The following is an 18,380-nucleotide window of genomic DNA, read 5'->3' on the forward strand; positions in this document are numbered from 1 at the left end:
TCTGAATGAGCCTGAAAAATAGCACTTACAGCTTTACAAAAGCACTGAGAGCGGCTGACATTATTATTCGACATTGAGCACAGCGAACGTCTTTCCTGTACTGCTCCTGCGCTGGATACTGAAGCACATGACGCAGCGCAAGACTTTGGGAGAATTTAGGGCCGGGTGTGATGACGTTTAGGCCCCTTTCACACGGGCGAGAATTCCGTGCCGGTGCAATGTGTGAGGTGAACACATTGCACCCGCACTGAATCCGGACCCATTCATTTCTATGGGGCTGTGCAGATGAGCGTTGATTTTCACGCATCACTTGTGCGTTGCGTGAAAATCCCAGAATGCTCTATATTGTGCGTTTTTCACGCAACGCAGGCACCTCAGAAGTGAGTGGGGCTGTGTGAAAATCGCAAACATCCACAAACAAGTGCGGATGCGGTGCAATTTTCACGCATTGGTTGCTAGGTGACGATCGGAATTGGGACCCAATCTTTACATGGACTGCGCTCATCACATGGTCCATCACCATGGTGATGGACCATGTGATGAGCGCAGTGACTTCACCAAAGGTCCTTTTGCTCCCAGGTCCTCAAAGAAGATGAGCTGTGCTGCGCGAGCAAGTGGATGAGGCGAGTTTCATTATTTTTTAACCCCTCCAGCACTATTGTACTATGCATTCTGCATTAAGAATGCTATTATTTTCCCTTATAACCATGTTATAAGGGAAAATAATAAAATCTACACAACACTGATCCCAAACCCAGACTTTTGTGAAGAAGTCCGGGTTCGGGTCTGGGTACCAAACATGCAGATTTTTCTCACTCGTGTGCAAAACGCATTAAAACGCTTTGCACTTGCGTGGAAAAATCGCGCTTTTTCCCGCAATGCCCGTGTGAACCCAGCCTTACACTACCAGGCACTGTCAAAGTGTAGAGGGAGCGGCAGAGAGAGCAGAACCTCTAGGTGTAATGGTAACGCCCCCATTGCTCCTAGAAGCTCATTTGCAGATATTAAGACATCATTTTTCTCAGCAATGCGGACACATATGAACATGGGACCAACACAGATGCCTTCAGCTGCCAAATGCACATGCAACAGGTCAGCCAGTGTCATAGGTACAAAACTGCAGACAGATGCCCTTTAATCACTATCAAACCTGCTGAGCTGACATTTGGTATCCAGTGCAAACAAAAAAGCTGAAAATGATCCCTATTGAATTACTGTGGGGGTAATCCTTGTGCAGATCCACAGATCCTCAGACTTCTGTAGTGGAAAGTGATAGCTGGGCTCCCCCACTACTAGCCAGAGCAAAGGACCCTTTGAAAGAGTGGCCCCTTCTTTAGGCTTCTTTCACATCTCTAATCCGGCAAGCTTTTCCGGCACAGAGCACCTCCAAGGGTCCAGCAGTCATCCAGCTGATTTCCGACATAAATGCCGGGTTTCGGCCAGACCAAAAAACGTTGCACGCAATGGGTACAAGACTGAAAAATGCCCATAAATTCCTGGAAAGTCCATAAAAATTGCAGACTTATTTCCAATGTCCATAAATGCAATAAATCCCGGCAAGCGCTGTATTATTCAGTCAGGTTTATACTTTAGTGTTTTTCATCAAATACAACCTCAGGACTTGTTTCGGTCCATCCATTGGTTGTAGAAGACTGGACGGCGGAAAAGCGTCCTGAGATTGTATCTGATGAAATACACTAAAGTAGAAACCTGACTGAATCCTGCAGCGCTTGAAGGGATTTCTCGGCTACTGATTGTCACGGCTGTTTAAGGGTAACCAGAGCATACACAGTAAGAAGAGCTACTGACCGGACCCAAACTAGGGAAGAGAAAGGGTGACCCCTGTCAGACCCTCAACACTCTCCCTATGCTGCTAAGGCACATGCCCGGATCCAAATGGTGGAACGAGGCATGCCCGCGTACCTTAGACCGATGAGCCCTGTAACCCCTACAATAGTGGAAGGGGCACGGCCACCGATGCCCTGCTCAGAATATGGAGGGAACCGTGGCCACCTCAGATCCAGTCAGGAAATCACCAGGTACACAACAAAGTCTGCACACTTAGCTGATGGAGCTGCAGCCGCAGAGAAGACGGATCCAAGGGCCGCTGGCAATATCCGGAGTGCTTGCAGCAGCTGAACACAGGTCCAGAGAACTAGTAGCTTAACAAGTGAAGATACTCAAGGCAGCGCTACAACTGAAAAGAGAAATATAATCCACGCCCTGCAATAGGAGGAGGGGTGATTTAAAGGCAGGGAAATCAAATGCAGGAGAGACAGCTGGGAGTAAAAACCTCATCACAGGGGTGGAGACACAGAACAGTGAGAACACCTCCAAACTCTAAGTGACATCATCACAGGGGTGGAGACACAGAGCTGTGAGAACGTCTCAAAGCTCTGGTAGTGACACTGATTTGGGAAGCGCATCTTTCCGTTGCAGCACATACATCGGATTAAGTGCCGACTGGACTGTGACACAAATACAATAAATGCTTTTTGAGTCTGGTAGCAGTTGGGAATATAATTACTGTCAAAGTTATCATTATTATCAGCAGTGAGACCCCCGACAATCAGACACTGATCCCCTATCCATAGGATTGGGGATAACTTGTCTTAAAGGGACAAGCCAGGATTTTCTCATCTAGAGGGAGATACCACACCAGGTTAGATCCTCCAAATGAAATGTAAAAATCCTTTGATAATTATAAATTCGGGATGCTCCATTCAACATGTTAAAAATCCTGCTCCAGAATGAGGTTCACAACTAACTTTGCTGCCATTACTCCTCTCGCAGGGATTGTCACTTTGCTTTCCCGGACTCCCGAGTGTCTGATTTGCTTTGATTTGCACAGATTAATTCATTGCTCCCATATGGCTGCATAACTGGACCCACTGGGGCACATTTATCAAGCTTGCCTGTTTTTAGGCTTTCAGTTCTGTCCAATTAGACCATAATTCGGTGTGTATAATAAAAGATCTGTGGGTGTAATAGGCCATTGGACCAAGATTGGTCAGAAATCTGTCAAATACAGCTAGTCTGTGTAATACAGCCTAAGACCTCTTGCACACGACCGTATGCTCTCCGAGACCTACAGTCCGTGAGCGGCCATATTTTGCGGAGCGGCATTGATCTTGCGCACGGATAAGGTCATATGAGTGCAGGACAATAGCCCCGCGGGCGGCCCGACGTGCACGGCATCATTGTAATCTATGATGCTGTGCGCTCCCGTGCGCACGATCAATGCCGCTCTGGGACACATGGCCCGCTCACGGACTGTAGGTCTGGGAGGGCATACGGTCGTGTGCAAGAAGCCCAAGACTGGGCTTATTAGTATGCGCATGAAAAAGTGGTGTAAGTGAGCTGAAATAAGGTGCACATCCCCATAATGTGGTGACTAGTGTTGAGCGAACTTGTGTTTTTAAGTTCGGCGTCTAAAGTTCGGGTTATCGAAGAATCGCGTTATGGATTCCACTACCACGGACCATAACTTGGTTCGTGGTAGCAGAATCCATAACGCGATTCTTCGATAACCCGAACTTTAGACGCTGAACTCAAAAACACAAGTTCGCTCAACACTAGTGGCGACACTCACCACTCAGACACAGAAAAGTACGAGCGGAGTACAAATTAGACTGTTTTTACGACTAAATCAGGTGCAAAATAAGGCGCACCTACATAAAAATGTCAGAAAATATGCGCAAAAGTTAGAAAACTTCTGAATTAGTCAAAATTGGCAAACAAGGTGCAAACGCCTCCAAAACAGGCACATTTTTAGTAGTACATGCAAGTAAAAATAAATAAAAAAGACTTTCTAAAATAGCATTTGTATGCCTAAAACCAGGCGCAGACACAATTAGCTTTTCCGGAGTCAGGGAGAGCGGAGTGACGACCTCCCTGGGAGCTGTAAGTCTGCACATAATTACCCATCTTTTCCAGAAACAGATATAACATACACTAGACTGAACCTGTTGCAATCATTGCTCAGGTGGTGGAAACACAACTCTCAGCAACAGCCTGCAGCACAGCCTATCCCTCAGTCAGATCTCAGCCCAGCCCAGCTCTCTCATCACACTGGAGGATGATGGGAGTGGGAGTGGCTGTCCAAACAATGGCTGCCTGCAGTTACTATGTTGTTAGTGCTCTCCCAGTGCCAGTAAGTTGCCAGCTGAGAGGTTAGTCCTCAGCAGTGTGTTTACAGTGGCCACATAAGACATGCAGATCCCATATTAAGGTGGTGGAGGCTTCAGACAAGAGCTGAAGAACCCAGCAGAAGCCTGGCATCCCTGGCAGAGGAGCTGCCACCATGAGGGGCACGGAGGAGAGGCAGAGGATGATAGTGGAGGTGGGTGATACATTGTGCTACATTCTATTTGTAAATACTCTCTTAACCCTTTGCTGTGCTGCCGGCTCCGAGCTCTGTGTGTGTGTGATTTGTTCGTTTGCATCAGCAGGAGACTTTATTGTCAGAACTAGTTTGTGCAGCTGCCATTACAGGCAGTGAAGGTGTTAACCTTGGCAGTGTTATTTACAAGTCTATGCCAGCAATGAAGGGGTTACAGTGTGGTTTCAGTGGGGAGGGATCAGTAGATTGTATGGAGGTTGCTAGGATGGGGCTACACAGAAACCAACTGTAGAATGGCTTGGGACTGACAGTGTAATGCATAGGTGTGTATGTAGCAGAGCTGAAAACCAAATCCTGGGGGTGCAGTATCCCCTGCCTCCATCTGTGCCGTACACTATATAATAATATATAGAGGAACAGATTAAACGCTTGACCTGCCAGTGGTTCTACAGGGTAATGTGTCCCCTCAGCTCTCAGCTAGCGGGTGACAGTGTACAGTGCTCAGCCCGTTCATTCTACATATGTCTTAGGCCACTGTCACACTGGCGTTTTGGTTTCCGTTTGTGAGATCCATTCAGGGCTCAGTGGTCCAAAATGGATCAGTTTTGCCCTAATGCATTCTGAATGGATAAGGATCCACTCAGAATGCATCAGTTTGCCTCCGTTCAGTCTCTATTCCGCTCTGGAGGCGGCAGCGTTTCTCTGTCCGCCATGTGGTGCGGAGCAAGACGGATCCGTCCTGGCACACAATGTAAGGGTACTTTCACACTAGCGTTAAAGTTTTCCGGTATTGAGTTACGTCATAGCCATAAAAAAATCCGTTTTGTCCTAATGCATTCTGAATGAAAAGCAATCTATTCAGTATGCATCAGGATGTCTTCCGTTCTGTCCCTTTTACAGTATACGGCCGAAGAAAATACCGCAGCATGCGGAACACTTGCCGGATTGCTGGATCCGGCATTCATTTCTATTGAAATGTATTAATGCCAGATCTGGTACCAAGTGGTCAGGAAAATGCCGCATTGACGGATCCGGTTTTCCAGTCTGTGCATGTGCAGACCTTTATAAATGTGAAAAAAATAAATACCGGTTTTCCGGATGACACCGGAGAGACAGATCCGGTATTTCAATGCATTTGTCAGCCGGATCCGGAAACAAATGATGTCTGTTTGCATGCAGCAACGGAACTGCCTGCCAGATCCTCACAACGTTAGTGTGAAAGTAGCCTTAGTCAATGGGGACGGATCCGTTTTCTCTGACACAATAGAAAACCGATCCATCCCCTATTGACTTTCAATGGTGTTCATGACGGATCCGTCATGGCTATAGAAGACATGAATACATGTCATGACAGATGCATGCGGTTGTAGTATTGTAACAGAATAGTTTTTGCAGGTCCATGACTGATCCGCAAAATACGCTAATGTGAAAGTGGCCTTAACTGTAGGCTGAGCACCCATTCCACATATTTTCCTTCCATACACATGCATGCTAGGATTCTACTGTAGCTATTTTTTATTATATGCAAATTACCCTCTAGGAGCAATGCACCCTCTCCACTTTGATTGGCAGGGCCAGGCATGATGATACTTTCACTGCCTGTCCCTGTCAATCAAAGTGCAGAGAGAGCACAGCCTCTAGGTGTAACGGCAACGCCCCCGTTGCTCCTAGAGGCTCATTTGCATATATTAAGACATCATTTTTCTCAGCAGTGCGGGCACATATGGACATGGGACCAACACAGATGCCTTCAGCTGCCAATTGCACATGTAACAGTTCAGCCAGTGTCATAGGTACAAAACTGCTGACAGATGCCCTTTAAGTACCAGACAACCCCCGTTAAATGGATGCCACGTAATGCTACATTTAATAATAATATTTATATAGCACCACCATATACTGCAGCGCTTTACAAATTCATAGGGTTCATGTTCAAAACTAAAGACATCACAATGTAACTGGTCAATATACAACTGAAACACTAGGAGTGAGGACCCTGCTCGCAAGAGCTTACAATCTATGACATTTCTCTTGTAGAAAATGTACTGCCTCAGACAACTGCAACCTCATACAAGGAAGATGTCGTCCCCTTTAAGTTAGAGCTTTATATCCTCAAAGTCCACCTCTTTAGTAGTAGAAGTGTTACAGTAATAATATATTAGGTAATGGCTATTTAAGGGATTACACCTCTGGGCAGACGGGATACATTGACCCTTTCCGTTTTATCTCGGCGCTCAGCGTTTCTTTTGTGTGATACGTGTCATACGCTTCTAATTGGGCCTGTGTTATCATCCCAGTGTATGGCCGCATTACATCAGACATCTAGGGTAGGCTCTGAGATCTGGCTGAGGACATTCATATGGAATTTCCCAGCTTATTCCATATCTGTAAGTATTGGAAAGTGTTCAGACTCTATTTGTCCTCCAATTAGACGTTTCCTGAAGAACGAAGACGGTTCACTTTAGATATTTTTTCGGTATTGTTTCTTTATGGTCAATGTACCGGTTATATATTACCCAAGGAAAGCCTAGATAACATTGGCAGCCCGTGTTATTTTTGCAGTTCTGGGCACCATGTCTGTTTGGCCTTCAGCTTGGCGATCCCTGAGCCAGTGACATAATGGTCCCAGTGCTGCTATAGGAATGAATGAAAACGGGGGCGAAGCTGGATGGGGTGCAGAGGTTGTAGTTGTAGCACCTTAAAGGGGTTGTTTCAGGCCCTAGCACCTTAAAGGGGTTGTTTCACTTCAGTAAGTGGCACTTATCATGTAGAGGACGTTAATACAAGGCACTTACTAATGTATTGTGATTGTCCATATTGCTTCCTTTGCTGGCTTGATTCATTTTTCCATCACATTATACACTGCTCGTTTCCACACTATATCAGCGGTGGTCGTACTCGTACACTATAGGAAAAAGCACCCGCCTATGGTCTCTCCCACAGTTCCGTCTATCAGAGAGGTCAGCACTTTTTCCTGAAGTGGGCAAGCACGGCCACCGCTGATGGATTACAGAGTGGTCGTAACCATGGAAATGAGCAGCGTACAATGTGATGGAAAAATGAATCAAGCCAGCAAAGGAAGCAATATGGACAATCACAATACATTAGTAAGTGCCTTGTATTAATTTCCTCTACATGATAAATGCCACTTGCTGAAGTGACACAACCCCTTTAAGGGGCCTAAAGGCACCAGTATGAAAAGCACATGGTAGGCGGAATGGACGGTTACAATTGCCATTGGGGTCCGGGAAATTCACGTTACCTCTCTGAATGAAATGCACATGACATGAGCCCCTTTATTCTAGAAATTAGCCATAATCTGTGACGTCGGTAACTACTCGGCAGTGTCCTCTTGACATGATGTTACAGTGGGAACCTAATATGAATGAATATTCTCTGTGCCCCAGGAGATCAGCCATTCCCCTTCAGACCTGTCTATGACAGTACAGCTACTGCCCTCAGCAGGAACTTTAGCTTAGCCAGCCAGAAAATGGAAGCAATCAAGCAAGAGGAAATTAAAGGCTTTCTGCAGGAATAGAAAAACAAAGCGTCTTTCGTCCAGAAATTGCGCCACACCTGTCTACCGGCTGTGCCTGGTACTGCACCTCAGCTCCATTAAAGTGATAGGGCAAGCTGCAATACCGTGCACAACCTGTGGACAGGCGTGGCACTAATATGGAAGAAGGCAGCCATGAATTACTGATTCTGGATAACCCCCTTTAACCCTTTTATTCCCTGAAAGGTTTCTGTAAGACTGGGAAGCTTATCATCCACGTACGTCATCATTCTGTTCTAGGTTTAGTGTCCTGTTAAAGCCAAGTTACTCTGAAGAATGAAGCTGCTTGTCCTCTAATTGTGTTTAATGCTTTTTGGGTTTCAGGAGATCCTGGCTAATGATGAAGATGCTGACGTGGAGGAGCTGAAAAAGACATTGAAAGCACAACGGCAGAAAAGGAAGAAAGCGGTACGGTACTTCACCTGCAGTCACCGCAGGGCCTTTGTATATTAGGCCTCATGCCCACAACCGGATTTTGTATCCTGGTCCGATCTGCATTTTTTGAGGATTGGACATGGACCGATTCATTTCTATTGGTCCGCAAAAAGGAAAAACGGACAGTATGCAGATGTTATTATCTGTGTGCTGTCCGCATCCATTGTCTGTTCCACAAATTATAGAACATGTCCTATTCTTGCCCGTATTGTGGACAAGAATAGTAATTTCTAGTAATGAGAGTGAGAAAAATGCAGATTGCAAATGGAAAGTGTCCATATTTTGCGGATCCGTGTGGACCAGTATACTGACACTGTTGTGTGTATGAACCTTTAGGCCTCAAGCATAGGTTTCCCATTGACCTGCACTATATACAGTAGGTTATGTACTTTCATATACGCTGTACTATATATGATATTACAGCCAGTGTTGCCCTCCAGAGCTGCATTCATCACTCTGCCACTTGCAGGTGGAGGCAGTTGACAGACACTTACCGTAGCTGAGCTTCTATAAGATCTCTACTGCACTGCATTATGGGAGATATATTTTACTATATCGGGTTACTTTACAGACTTAGGGCTCGTTCACACGACCGTTGGTGGCCAGTGCTGTAAACCGCAAATTGCGGTCCGCAATGCACAGGCACCTTCCGTGGGGCAGGCGCATGGGGATCGTAGACCCATTCACTTGAATGGGTCCGCAATCCCTCCGTTCTGCAAAAAGATAGAGCAAGTTCTATCTTTCTGCGGTGCTGAGGCACGGAATGGAACGGAACCCCAGAAACCACTCCGTAGTGCTTCCGTAGTGTTCTGTTACGTGCTTCCGTTCCGCATCTCCGGATTTGCGGACCCATTGAAATGAATGGGTCCACATCCGTGATGCGGAATGACAACGGAACGATGCCCGTTTATTGCGGATCCGCAAATGCGGTCCGCAATTCGGGAACGGGACACCAACGGTCGTGTGAACGAGCCCTTAGTGTAATGCCACGCTCACACAGTCAGAATTTGGTCAGTATTTTTCATTTGTTTAGCAAAACCAGGGGTGGAACCTACAGAGGAAAAGTACAATGGAAAGATGTGTGTCTCTTCTGTGTTTGGGCCCCGCTCCTGGTTTTGACTTACAAATACTGATGAAAAATGCTGACTAAAATACTGACCGTGTCAAAGTGGCCCAAAAATTACAGGAGTTGTCTCATCTCAGACAATTGTCTTATAGGTGTAGGTCCCACCACTGGGATCCGCACCTATATCGGGAAGGGAGCTCCACAAAGTGGTGGCTGGAGGACTGTGGTCCGGCCACCACCAAGCGCTCCCCCCATAGAAGTAAATGGGAGCGCACCATTGCTCCTATTCACTTTTATGGGCCTGATGGAAATAGCCGAGCCAGCTGCACAGTGCGCCCTCCACCACTTTCAGGTTCTCGATATAGGTGCAGGTCCCAGCGGTGGGACCTGCACCTGTCAGACAATGGGGCATATCCTAGTGATATGAGATGAGAATAAGAGAATGAAAATACTTAAAAATTACTTTATTATAAATATATTCCCAAATACCTTTCCTTAGTTATATAATGGCTCGTTTTGTCTGGGGAGCAATCATCAGGGGAAATAAAATGGCCGCCGTCCTATTAGTGCACACAGAACATGTCCTAATCACACAGCAGGACAAGTTACTTCACAACACTGAGGTAAAGAGCTGCCTCATCCTCCTCTCTACTTGTCAGGGATTATGATCCTGAATACAGATGATAAGAACTTCAGCTGAATCTCTGCAGGAATGGAGGTCATGAGGAGACATGAAGTACAGAGAGCAGGTGGGGGTAATGAGCAGCAGCTCTTGTATGCAGTCTCCATTACCACAGCCCCAGCTTACCATAGTCTGTCCTGTCCATCCTGCCTGTACAGGCGTCTCCTCATGAGCTCCATTCCTACAGAGATTCAGCTAAAGTTCTTATCGGCTGTATTCAGGACCGTAATCCCTGACAAGCAGAGCAGAGAGGAGGATGTGTGATTAGGACAGGTTTTGTGTGCACTAATAGGACAGCGGCCATTTTGTTTCTCCCTGTGATTGCTTCCTAGACAAAATGAGCCATTATCACTTAATAAAGGTATTTAGAAATATATTTATAATAAAGTAATATTTAAGTATTTTCATTTTCTTAATTCCCGGAGAACCCCTTTTAAGGATGTTGGATCCTTCTTTCTCTCAACATCGGGGGAGAGGTAGGTGGCCCCTATATACAGTACATTTGATTGTCGGTCTATTGTATATGCTAATGAAAGTGACCAGAGCATAAAATGGGACCCAGTAGGGATTATATAATGAAATATTCTAAATTACTGGATGGCCATGAAAAACTGTATAAAAACTTAGAGAACCTTCAGAAAAGAAAGCCCTTGAGGTCTTCTAATGCTGCGTCTAAGAAATCCCACATTATATTTCTGTACTGGAAGCAAATGTCAGATGATCAGATTGTCTGGTTTATCGGATGCCACAGAAGATTTTATGTTTATTAGTCTTTAGTGGCAGATTTTAAAACTGAAAATTATAAATATATGGTTATATGCTATCTTATCATGTTTTTAATTGTATAATTTTTAATGTGTATTTTCGATGAATATTACATGTAATAATATACTGCGAGACAGCCGTGGGTGTTTCCACAAGGAGATTGAACCAAGCGCTGGCCCCAGATGGCCGGGTTTTCCCAAACAGCTGAGCTGTTTTTGTAACTCCCATTGCAGTGAATGGACGCTACACGAACAGCTTAGCAGAACGAGTTACACGACTTCCGTAACTCCTGGACTACGCTGTTTGCGTACTTCCCATTCACTACAAGAGGAGTCACGGAAACAGTGGAGCCCCAGCCCGCTTGGCTGTTTTATAAGCCTGGCCGGTTAGGGTCCGCACTTCTCAGAGAGACGGGACAAACCCTTTAATTAAAGCACTACACCACCAGTGAAGATGGCATTAACCCTTTTATCCTCCTGACATTGTCTCACGTGTGCACTTTGGGGCCGTTTTTACACATTGTGAACTGAATAGTACATACAGCAGGTTAATAACTATCCACTCTGCAAATGTAAAACCACATGATATACTATTTAACTTTCATTTTATTTATTTTTTTACAAATGAATCTGATCTTAACCCTTAGTCCACATGTTAGAAAATATATGTGGTCTTGGGCCTCATGCACATGACAGTATGTATTTTTCAGCCTGCAAATTGTGGATCCGCAAAAGACGGGTGCTGTCCTTGCTAAATCCGCATTTTTTGCGGACCTGTTGACTTCAATTGGTATAGGTCATGTTCTATCTATTTGCAGAACGGACATACAGATGCGGAGGGATGATCCGTGTGCTTTCCGCATCCATATGTCCCTTCCGCAAAAAAGATAGAAACTGTCTGCAAAATTCAGACTACGGACCCGTTGTTCTTAATGGGTCCGCAAAGAAATGCAGACGGCACATGGACTGCATCCGTATTTTTCCTGGTCTGTGGTTTGCGGACCTCAAAATGGCTACGATCGCGTGCATGAGGCCTTATAAAAGAGACCTCACCCGCTGTTGTAGAATGAAGCTTGGGGAATATAACATTTGCTCCATATGTTATCTCTTGCTCTCATTTCCATTGAGATTTACGTATAGCTCTAGAAGAAAGGCTGTGAGCCGCCTTGTTATCTCCCGATTTCCATGGTTTCACGTAACTATTTCATGCAGTAAATCTGTTCCATCTTCGAGGGGCCATGAACAGGCCGTTCTGTATTAGAACCTGAAGGTTGTTTGAGTGACTGCGATTTCGGAGAGGTTTTTATTGGATTCTTTGCATGAACGCTCTGGTAATATAACTTAATAGTAATTTACTCTGTTAAATAACAGAAAAAATAAACAATTTTTCTATTGGAATCTTTTTTTTTTTTTTAAACGCCCCTGTGTGTAGATATCGCTTACATACTTGTTATGACGCCCCCTGGTGTTCTTTTGATTCCATAGCATTCTAATGGTTGGGAGTTTAGCTTCAATAACTCGGCACGGCCACTACACGTTGAACAGCGCTGTGCTCCATTCTCGGTGGTAGTTCCGAGGGGGTGTCGGACCCCAACCGATAATATATTAATGACCTGTCCGTCAGTATTGTCAGCCCAGAGAAGAGTATGTATATAATTCTATAAAGGTCTGTTCTTCTGAGCAGATCCCTTCTCTCTGATCATGGAGGACACATCTGATGGTAATGATATGTCTGCTCTTCCATCTCTCCAGCTGATAGAGAATGTCAGAGACGCAGAAGCCGTGGAAGATGCTGGGTCTTCTACTACACAAGGACAGCGCAGTGAGTACAGCCCCGGGGCTACAACCACAATTGTTTGGCTCTGGATGAACATTCCTCTGTAGATAATGATGTCTGCAACCATTCACCTTGTCAGAAGCCGTGCCGAGCGCGGGAACTGGAGACATGATTTATGTAGACTACTCTGAGCAATATTCCATCTTGTCGGAAAATTTAATCCAGCAGATTATATTGCCAGATTATAATGCAGATTTCAACATCAAAAACAGCAGAGAGGTGTCTTCGTGCGTGTGTCCATAGTGCATCCATATATTCATGCTGATCACATACGGTCTGCTGTAGACTACGAAATAGTCTCTAGTTTTGGTGACTTTGGTGATCGTTTTGGTGGGATTTCCATAAATTTCCAACCACCTATTACAGAGTCTTTTAGTTGATTGCTTATCTTATTTGGGTCTTCTTATAAATTTTTTCCATCAACGTACCTGTATGAGGGCCTATTTTTTGCAGGACAAGTTATCGTTTTTAATGCACCTGTTTGGGTACATACATAATTATTCATACCCCTGGCAAATTTTGACTTAGTTACTTTTATTCAACCAGCAAGTAATTTTTTGACGGGAAATGATGTAGATGTACAAGAGGCATTATTGTGGAAAAAAACATTTCTCCGCTTTTATTTACATTTGAGCAAAAAGTGTCCAGTCCAAAATTATTCATACCCTTCTCAATATTCAATAGAAAAGCCTTTATTGGCTATTACAGCAATCAAACGCTTCCTATAATTGCAGACCAGCTTTGTGCATGTCTCCACAGCTATTTTTGCCCATTCTCCGCCACTTTCACCAGTTTCCTGAAAGGGGGTGGGGGGGGGGGGGGGTGGGCCAGCGTCTTTTACACCAGTTTTCTGGCATAAAAAAAACACTGAAATCTCAGCTAGGGACTGGTGCCGAATGCTGCACCTAATTTATGAGGAGGCTTATGCCGGCCGCGCACTTGTTGATAATCGATGAGCGCACACCGCCGTTCTGTGATAAATCTATGATAAATCTTCCCAAGAATGTTGTCATTTTTCAAATACATTATATAACTTTTATACTGGTCATGAGTTGAATCCTAAATTATAGCCCAGAGCTAACAATCAAATTTCTGCTGGTTTCTATTTGAAACCATTGACAAGCTTGTCATTTATTTTTATTTTTTTAAAGGGAAAGTGTCTTCAGAAAATGACCTATTGTCTAAATAAGTGGGCGGGGATGCCTAGAAAATGGTATAAATGTAAGACAGCTTGGAAGCCGTCTTACATTTAGAACTGGCGGAGGATCCGCTGAAGTTATGGTGAGGCCGGCGCATCTACAGATTAGGGCCTTATTAAGACAGACGCCTAAAACTCCGGTCTTTATAAATGTGCCCCTATTATTTGAATACAGACATTTTAAGGTCTAAATGAGATCAGATCATATTATTTTAATTGTCTGTTTAAAATATAATTAGAAACTATACACGTTCTTAAGAGCCATGGTAAATTAAAGGAAATGTGTCACCCAAAATTTTTTTAATTCTATTTCCTGAACATGATTATGGGGGCGGCCATCGTGTCTGATCTGTTAACAGCATTTAGAAAGCATTAACAAAATTGCTTTACGGCAGCCCCATGGGCCACAGACATAATGGTCAGGAGGGGACATCACTGAATTCTATGGGAGAGTTTTCTGGGCATGCTCTGTGACCTGTACAGAGGACATTGTACAAGGAAAGACTAGATGGGCTCTGACAATCCCCTATTGTGAATGATGGATCCTGTCTTATTTGTCATTCTAATCCTGCCTGTAATGATATCGCCTCTGTGGGTAGATAAGCAGATATCTACAGTAAAGTAATTTGTACAGACCAAGAAGTGGCACCTGTTACTTGGCTTAGTGACCAGTGGGAAAACTGCAGGATTTTATGGTTGTGTTTAAATATAGATAAAGACGTGGAAAAGTAAAAATAATACCATGAAAAAATTATTTAAAAATATATTAAACCTAAAAACATGATTTAAATAATAGGTCATTTTCTGATTTACCGATTCCATTTAGGTCAAGAAAATGTTTTCTAAGGACAATAAGAGGTAGTTTGATTTCCCTGCAGTGCCCCTACAGGACAAATAGAACATAACAACCCATCTGTGAGAAGTTTAACCACGTTTACCTGTGCCATATATATTTTTGATTTATTATTATTTCTTAGTTTGGCAGAGGTTTCATTACATTTCATTTCCTTTTTCTACCAGCGAGGATGCTGTCTTAGCATGTGAACAATTTCCAAACCAAAAGTATTATTTTTTATTTTTTTTCCCCCTCATTGTTTCAGAAATAGAATATTTACAACAGTTATGACGTGAATAAAACAAAACTAAAGAGTCTAACCCAAATATCCTGTTTTTAGGTTTGCCTCCGTTAAACATCTCCAGTACAAAGCCTAGCTTTGCGGAATCTTCCATGAGAGAACGGCTGCGAGAAAAACTGAAAGCTGGAAGGGTGAGGAGATATTTGTGTTTTTCGGGTTTTCAATGGGATTTTTTTGGCTTGCATCTGTCATGAGTTAAACATAATTGTGTGCAAACAGAAGAGTGACTTGGCGCCTAGACTCTTTACCAGGGATGCAAAACCATGTGTGGTCTGAGAGCCACATTTTCCGACTAAACCAATCCTAAGGGGTGCAATAAAAAATAAATGGGTTGGATTACTATGCAATAAATAGGGCTTTTCAAATGAAGTATTAATGCAATACACATGCAGTAATAATATTAATTTTTTATGTACATTACTCTGTGGTAGCCCCCCTGCTGTTTATTCTTCTGGTCCACCTTCTCCTGCATTCAGAGGTGGACTCGCATGCCTTTCTCCTATTACTGCCAGTGTAGTGATCTCATAGTGAAGCAGTCCAGACAGTGGCGTACATGGCAAGGGTCAAACCAGGACCCCCACACAGGACAGAAGGGTTTCCGCCTTAACCCTTTTCAATGACCCTTGGGCCATTTTTTCACTGCTTCATTTGCTAAAAGTTGTTCCTTTAGAGGGTAGAGTCCTCACCAAGTTTTCACCTCAGTAGAAGAGGAGATAATCCCAACTAAGACTCGGCCCCATCTTGCCCATGGCCCCATAACAGTCGCATGGTCTGCCGCTATGGTAGTTACGCCCTGGGCCCAGTTACCTTTCTCTAAATCCGTAGACCTATTTAGATAGAGCTCTCTCTGGACAGTGGAGAAGGGAGTTATGGGGGCATTACATACCGTATGCATTTCTAGGGCTATATGTGAGGAACTACTATTTATGCAGGGTAGAAAGGGTTAACAAGAGATAATGCAATACATCCTTGGAGATGAAGGTGCTTTATTGTCTTATGTGAGCTGCTGCCCACCCACTGAAAGGGAGGAAAGACATCTAAGTAAGCAGGTAAATCAGTAAAAGGAGTTGTGGGATAACCCCTTTAAAGTTTATACTATTAGTATATGCCATAAAAGTCTGTTAAATGCCAGGAGCATCCCCCCCCCCCCCCCCCCCACGAACTTCCCTACAACCCCCACTCTTGCGGCTAGTCAAGATTGCCCACGCTCTACACACAGCCCCCCTCCCCCCCACTCGGTGGGGGGTTGCATGAAAATAAAATGGTCAGGGTCGTAGTAACATGCAAGTTGTGCTGCAACCTCATTCATTTCTATGACTGCACTGCTACACTGCAGTCCTTGGTCACTCAACATTTATCGCATCCAAGATCGCTGGGTAGCCACAGCCTAACGCACATGACCATGCACCAACCATGTCACGGACACTTTCCTATGGAAATGCAATGTGGCATGAGCTTTATTACAGATGTCTCTAAATGGCTGGCTGTGTTTTATGGATGAGTGCTATTTGGTGGCAGGCGCTACCATGCCACATTGTATTTCCATAAGGTGGTGTCAGTGACATACTGCAGATGTGCACACTAACAAATATACATTTTGAAGTAGCACTACTAGCACCCATAACAAAGCAGTATCTAAACAATAACTGTCCTTGTTACGTTACACAGTGTCTATAATTTAAAGGGCTCTCTGAAAATGATTTAAAATGGTTGCAAGCAACCTGTCCTAAAATTTGAGCAGGACTGGATGTCTTCACTCCGCTTCCAAGGGGAGTGAGGGTGTGTGACCTCCTTACACACTACACTCTGGTACTTGTATATACAACATAATGGTGAGCGTTCCTGTCAGGCTGCTCAGCTATGATGGCATAACATAGCCATGATCACATTATTACCATCTATTGTAAAGCAGTGTAGTATGTAGTGAGGTCCTGCTCACATTCTAGGACAGATGGCTGGCGGACATTTTATAGTACTCCTGGAGAAGTCCTTTAAGGACATGCCACACTGTATTATGCTTCCGGTTACAGCCCACTATGCTCCTCCATTCAATGTCACCAGGTCTCCTCTTCTTACTGTATCTTTCTCTCCATCCTCCTCTCTCCAAGTCCAGCTGCAGGCTGTCTCCAGTCTTGTCCTCCATGCTTCTCTCTTGCTCTTCCTCTTCCTTATGGTCCTGCTTTCTTCTCCCTCCCTCTTCCTGCAGCAGTAGAGCCCAGGTTCCTGTTTACCAACCACTTTCTGCTCTGGCTTTCTGAAGATCCAGATGCCAGCGAGGGGGCAGGGGCAGCAGAATTTCCTCCCTGGCCATGACACTTACTAGTACTATATACTCTGTCCAGCGCTGTGCTGTAGTAGTGCAGCTCTGAACAGAAGAATCAGACTGTAGGGTATGCCGGGCCCCTGCTGCCACTGGTGGTGGGCTCTGTATGTAAATAAGCAATAGTGCTGGCTTCTGTCCTGGCTCCGGGCCACCATGATGCTTGCTGGCAGCTTCTACATTGGTAGTTAAGCTCCTGGTACAATTAGTAGTTGTTGTGTCCCTGCTCCTCAGACCACAGGTTGTGCACCCCTGGTCTATACAGTCCAATAAGTTGTAACACCTTATTGTCTTATAGACTTTCGAACAGTAGAGCTTACCATTCAATACATTTTTGGATTGATCTCAGAATTGGGCAGTTTGGAGATAAGAAAAGCTCAGTAACATAGATAGCTCATGGATCTCTCATTGATGATCCAATGAAAAGAGAACAATAGTATTCCCAAAGTCTTGACTGTAAGAAATGGCTGAAGAGTCTCACAAAGGGTTTTGTCCACCGGCTTGGAATCTGAGCTGCCACAGGAGCCCTCCTAGTCTGGAGGAAGCACCGAGAGGGATCACGTGCCATCACATACATACAACATTGAATCTTTTAGGTTGGCTGAAGCCTTTTGGCAGGTGCATCCACTATCTCAGCTTGAGGTGGACATCCTATAAATGCCCTAAAATAAAGAACTGTAAGTTTTACTGCTGTGAGGAGTGTCAAATGTTTGGACTTGTTACGGCTTTGTATAAGCTATAAGTTCTGCTCAGCTATCATGTCTCGCCCATCAAGCTCTTATTTATATTCATATGCAATTCACCATTAAATAATCATTCAGTACTCCATCAGAAGCTTCTACGGGTGAGCATCTCTACAGTATGATGTCATATCGTTTGGACGACTTCCTAGTGCAGAGCTGTAGGCACTCCATGTGCTGTCATTCAACCCTCAAACAGGCATAATAATACTGTACTGTAATAATTTTTAAGTCTTATGCCCTTCCGCTGTTCTAATGAAGTATTACTGATATAAAATATGTTCAGGAGTCTAGACACGTATGT

At 44.3% G+C, this 18,380-nt stretch overlaps 1 protein-coding gene across 1 annotated transcript in view; it reads left to right on the forward strand.

Annotated features, from left to right (window-relative positions):
* Window positions 1–4,111: 4,111 nt before the first annotated feature.
* CC2D2A (coiled-coil and C2 domain containing 2A) overlaps window positions 4,112–18,380 on the forward strand; it is a 90,342-nt gene continuing 76,073 nt past the window's right edge. The window contains exons 1-4 of the mRNA XM_044296771.1: window positions 4,112–4,342; window positions 8,223–8,306; window positions 12,598–12,667; window positions 15,056–15,147. Of these exons, the coding sequence (XP_044152706.1) occupies window positions 4,304–4,342; window positions 8,223–8,306; window positions 12,598–12,667; window positions 15,056–15,147 (285 nt within the window). The 5' untranslated portion in view covers window positions 4,112–4,303. The remainder of the gene's footprint in view (window positions 4,343–8,222; window positions 8,307–12,597; window positions 12,668–15,055; window positions 15,148–18,380) is intronic.

The sequence above is a fragment of the Bufo gargarizans genome, chromosome 1, assembly GCF_014858855.1.
Source record: "Bufo gargarizans isolate SCDJY-AF-19 chromosome 1, ASM1485885v1, whole genome shotgun sequence".
Classification (NCBI taxonomy): Eukaryota; Metazoa; Chordata; class Amphibia; order Anura; family Bufonidae; genus Bufo; species Bufo gargarizans.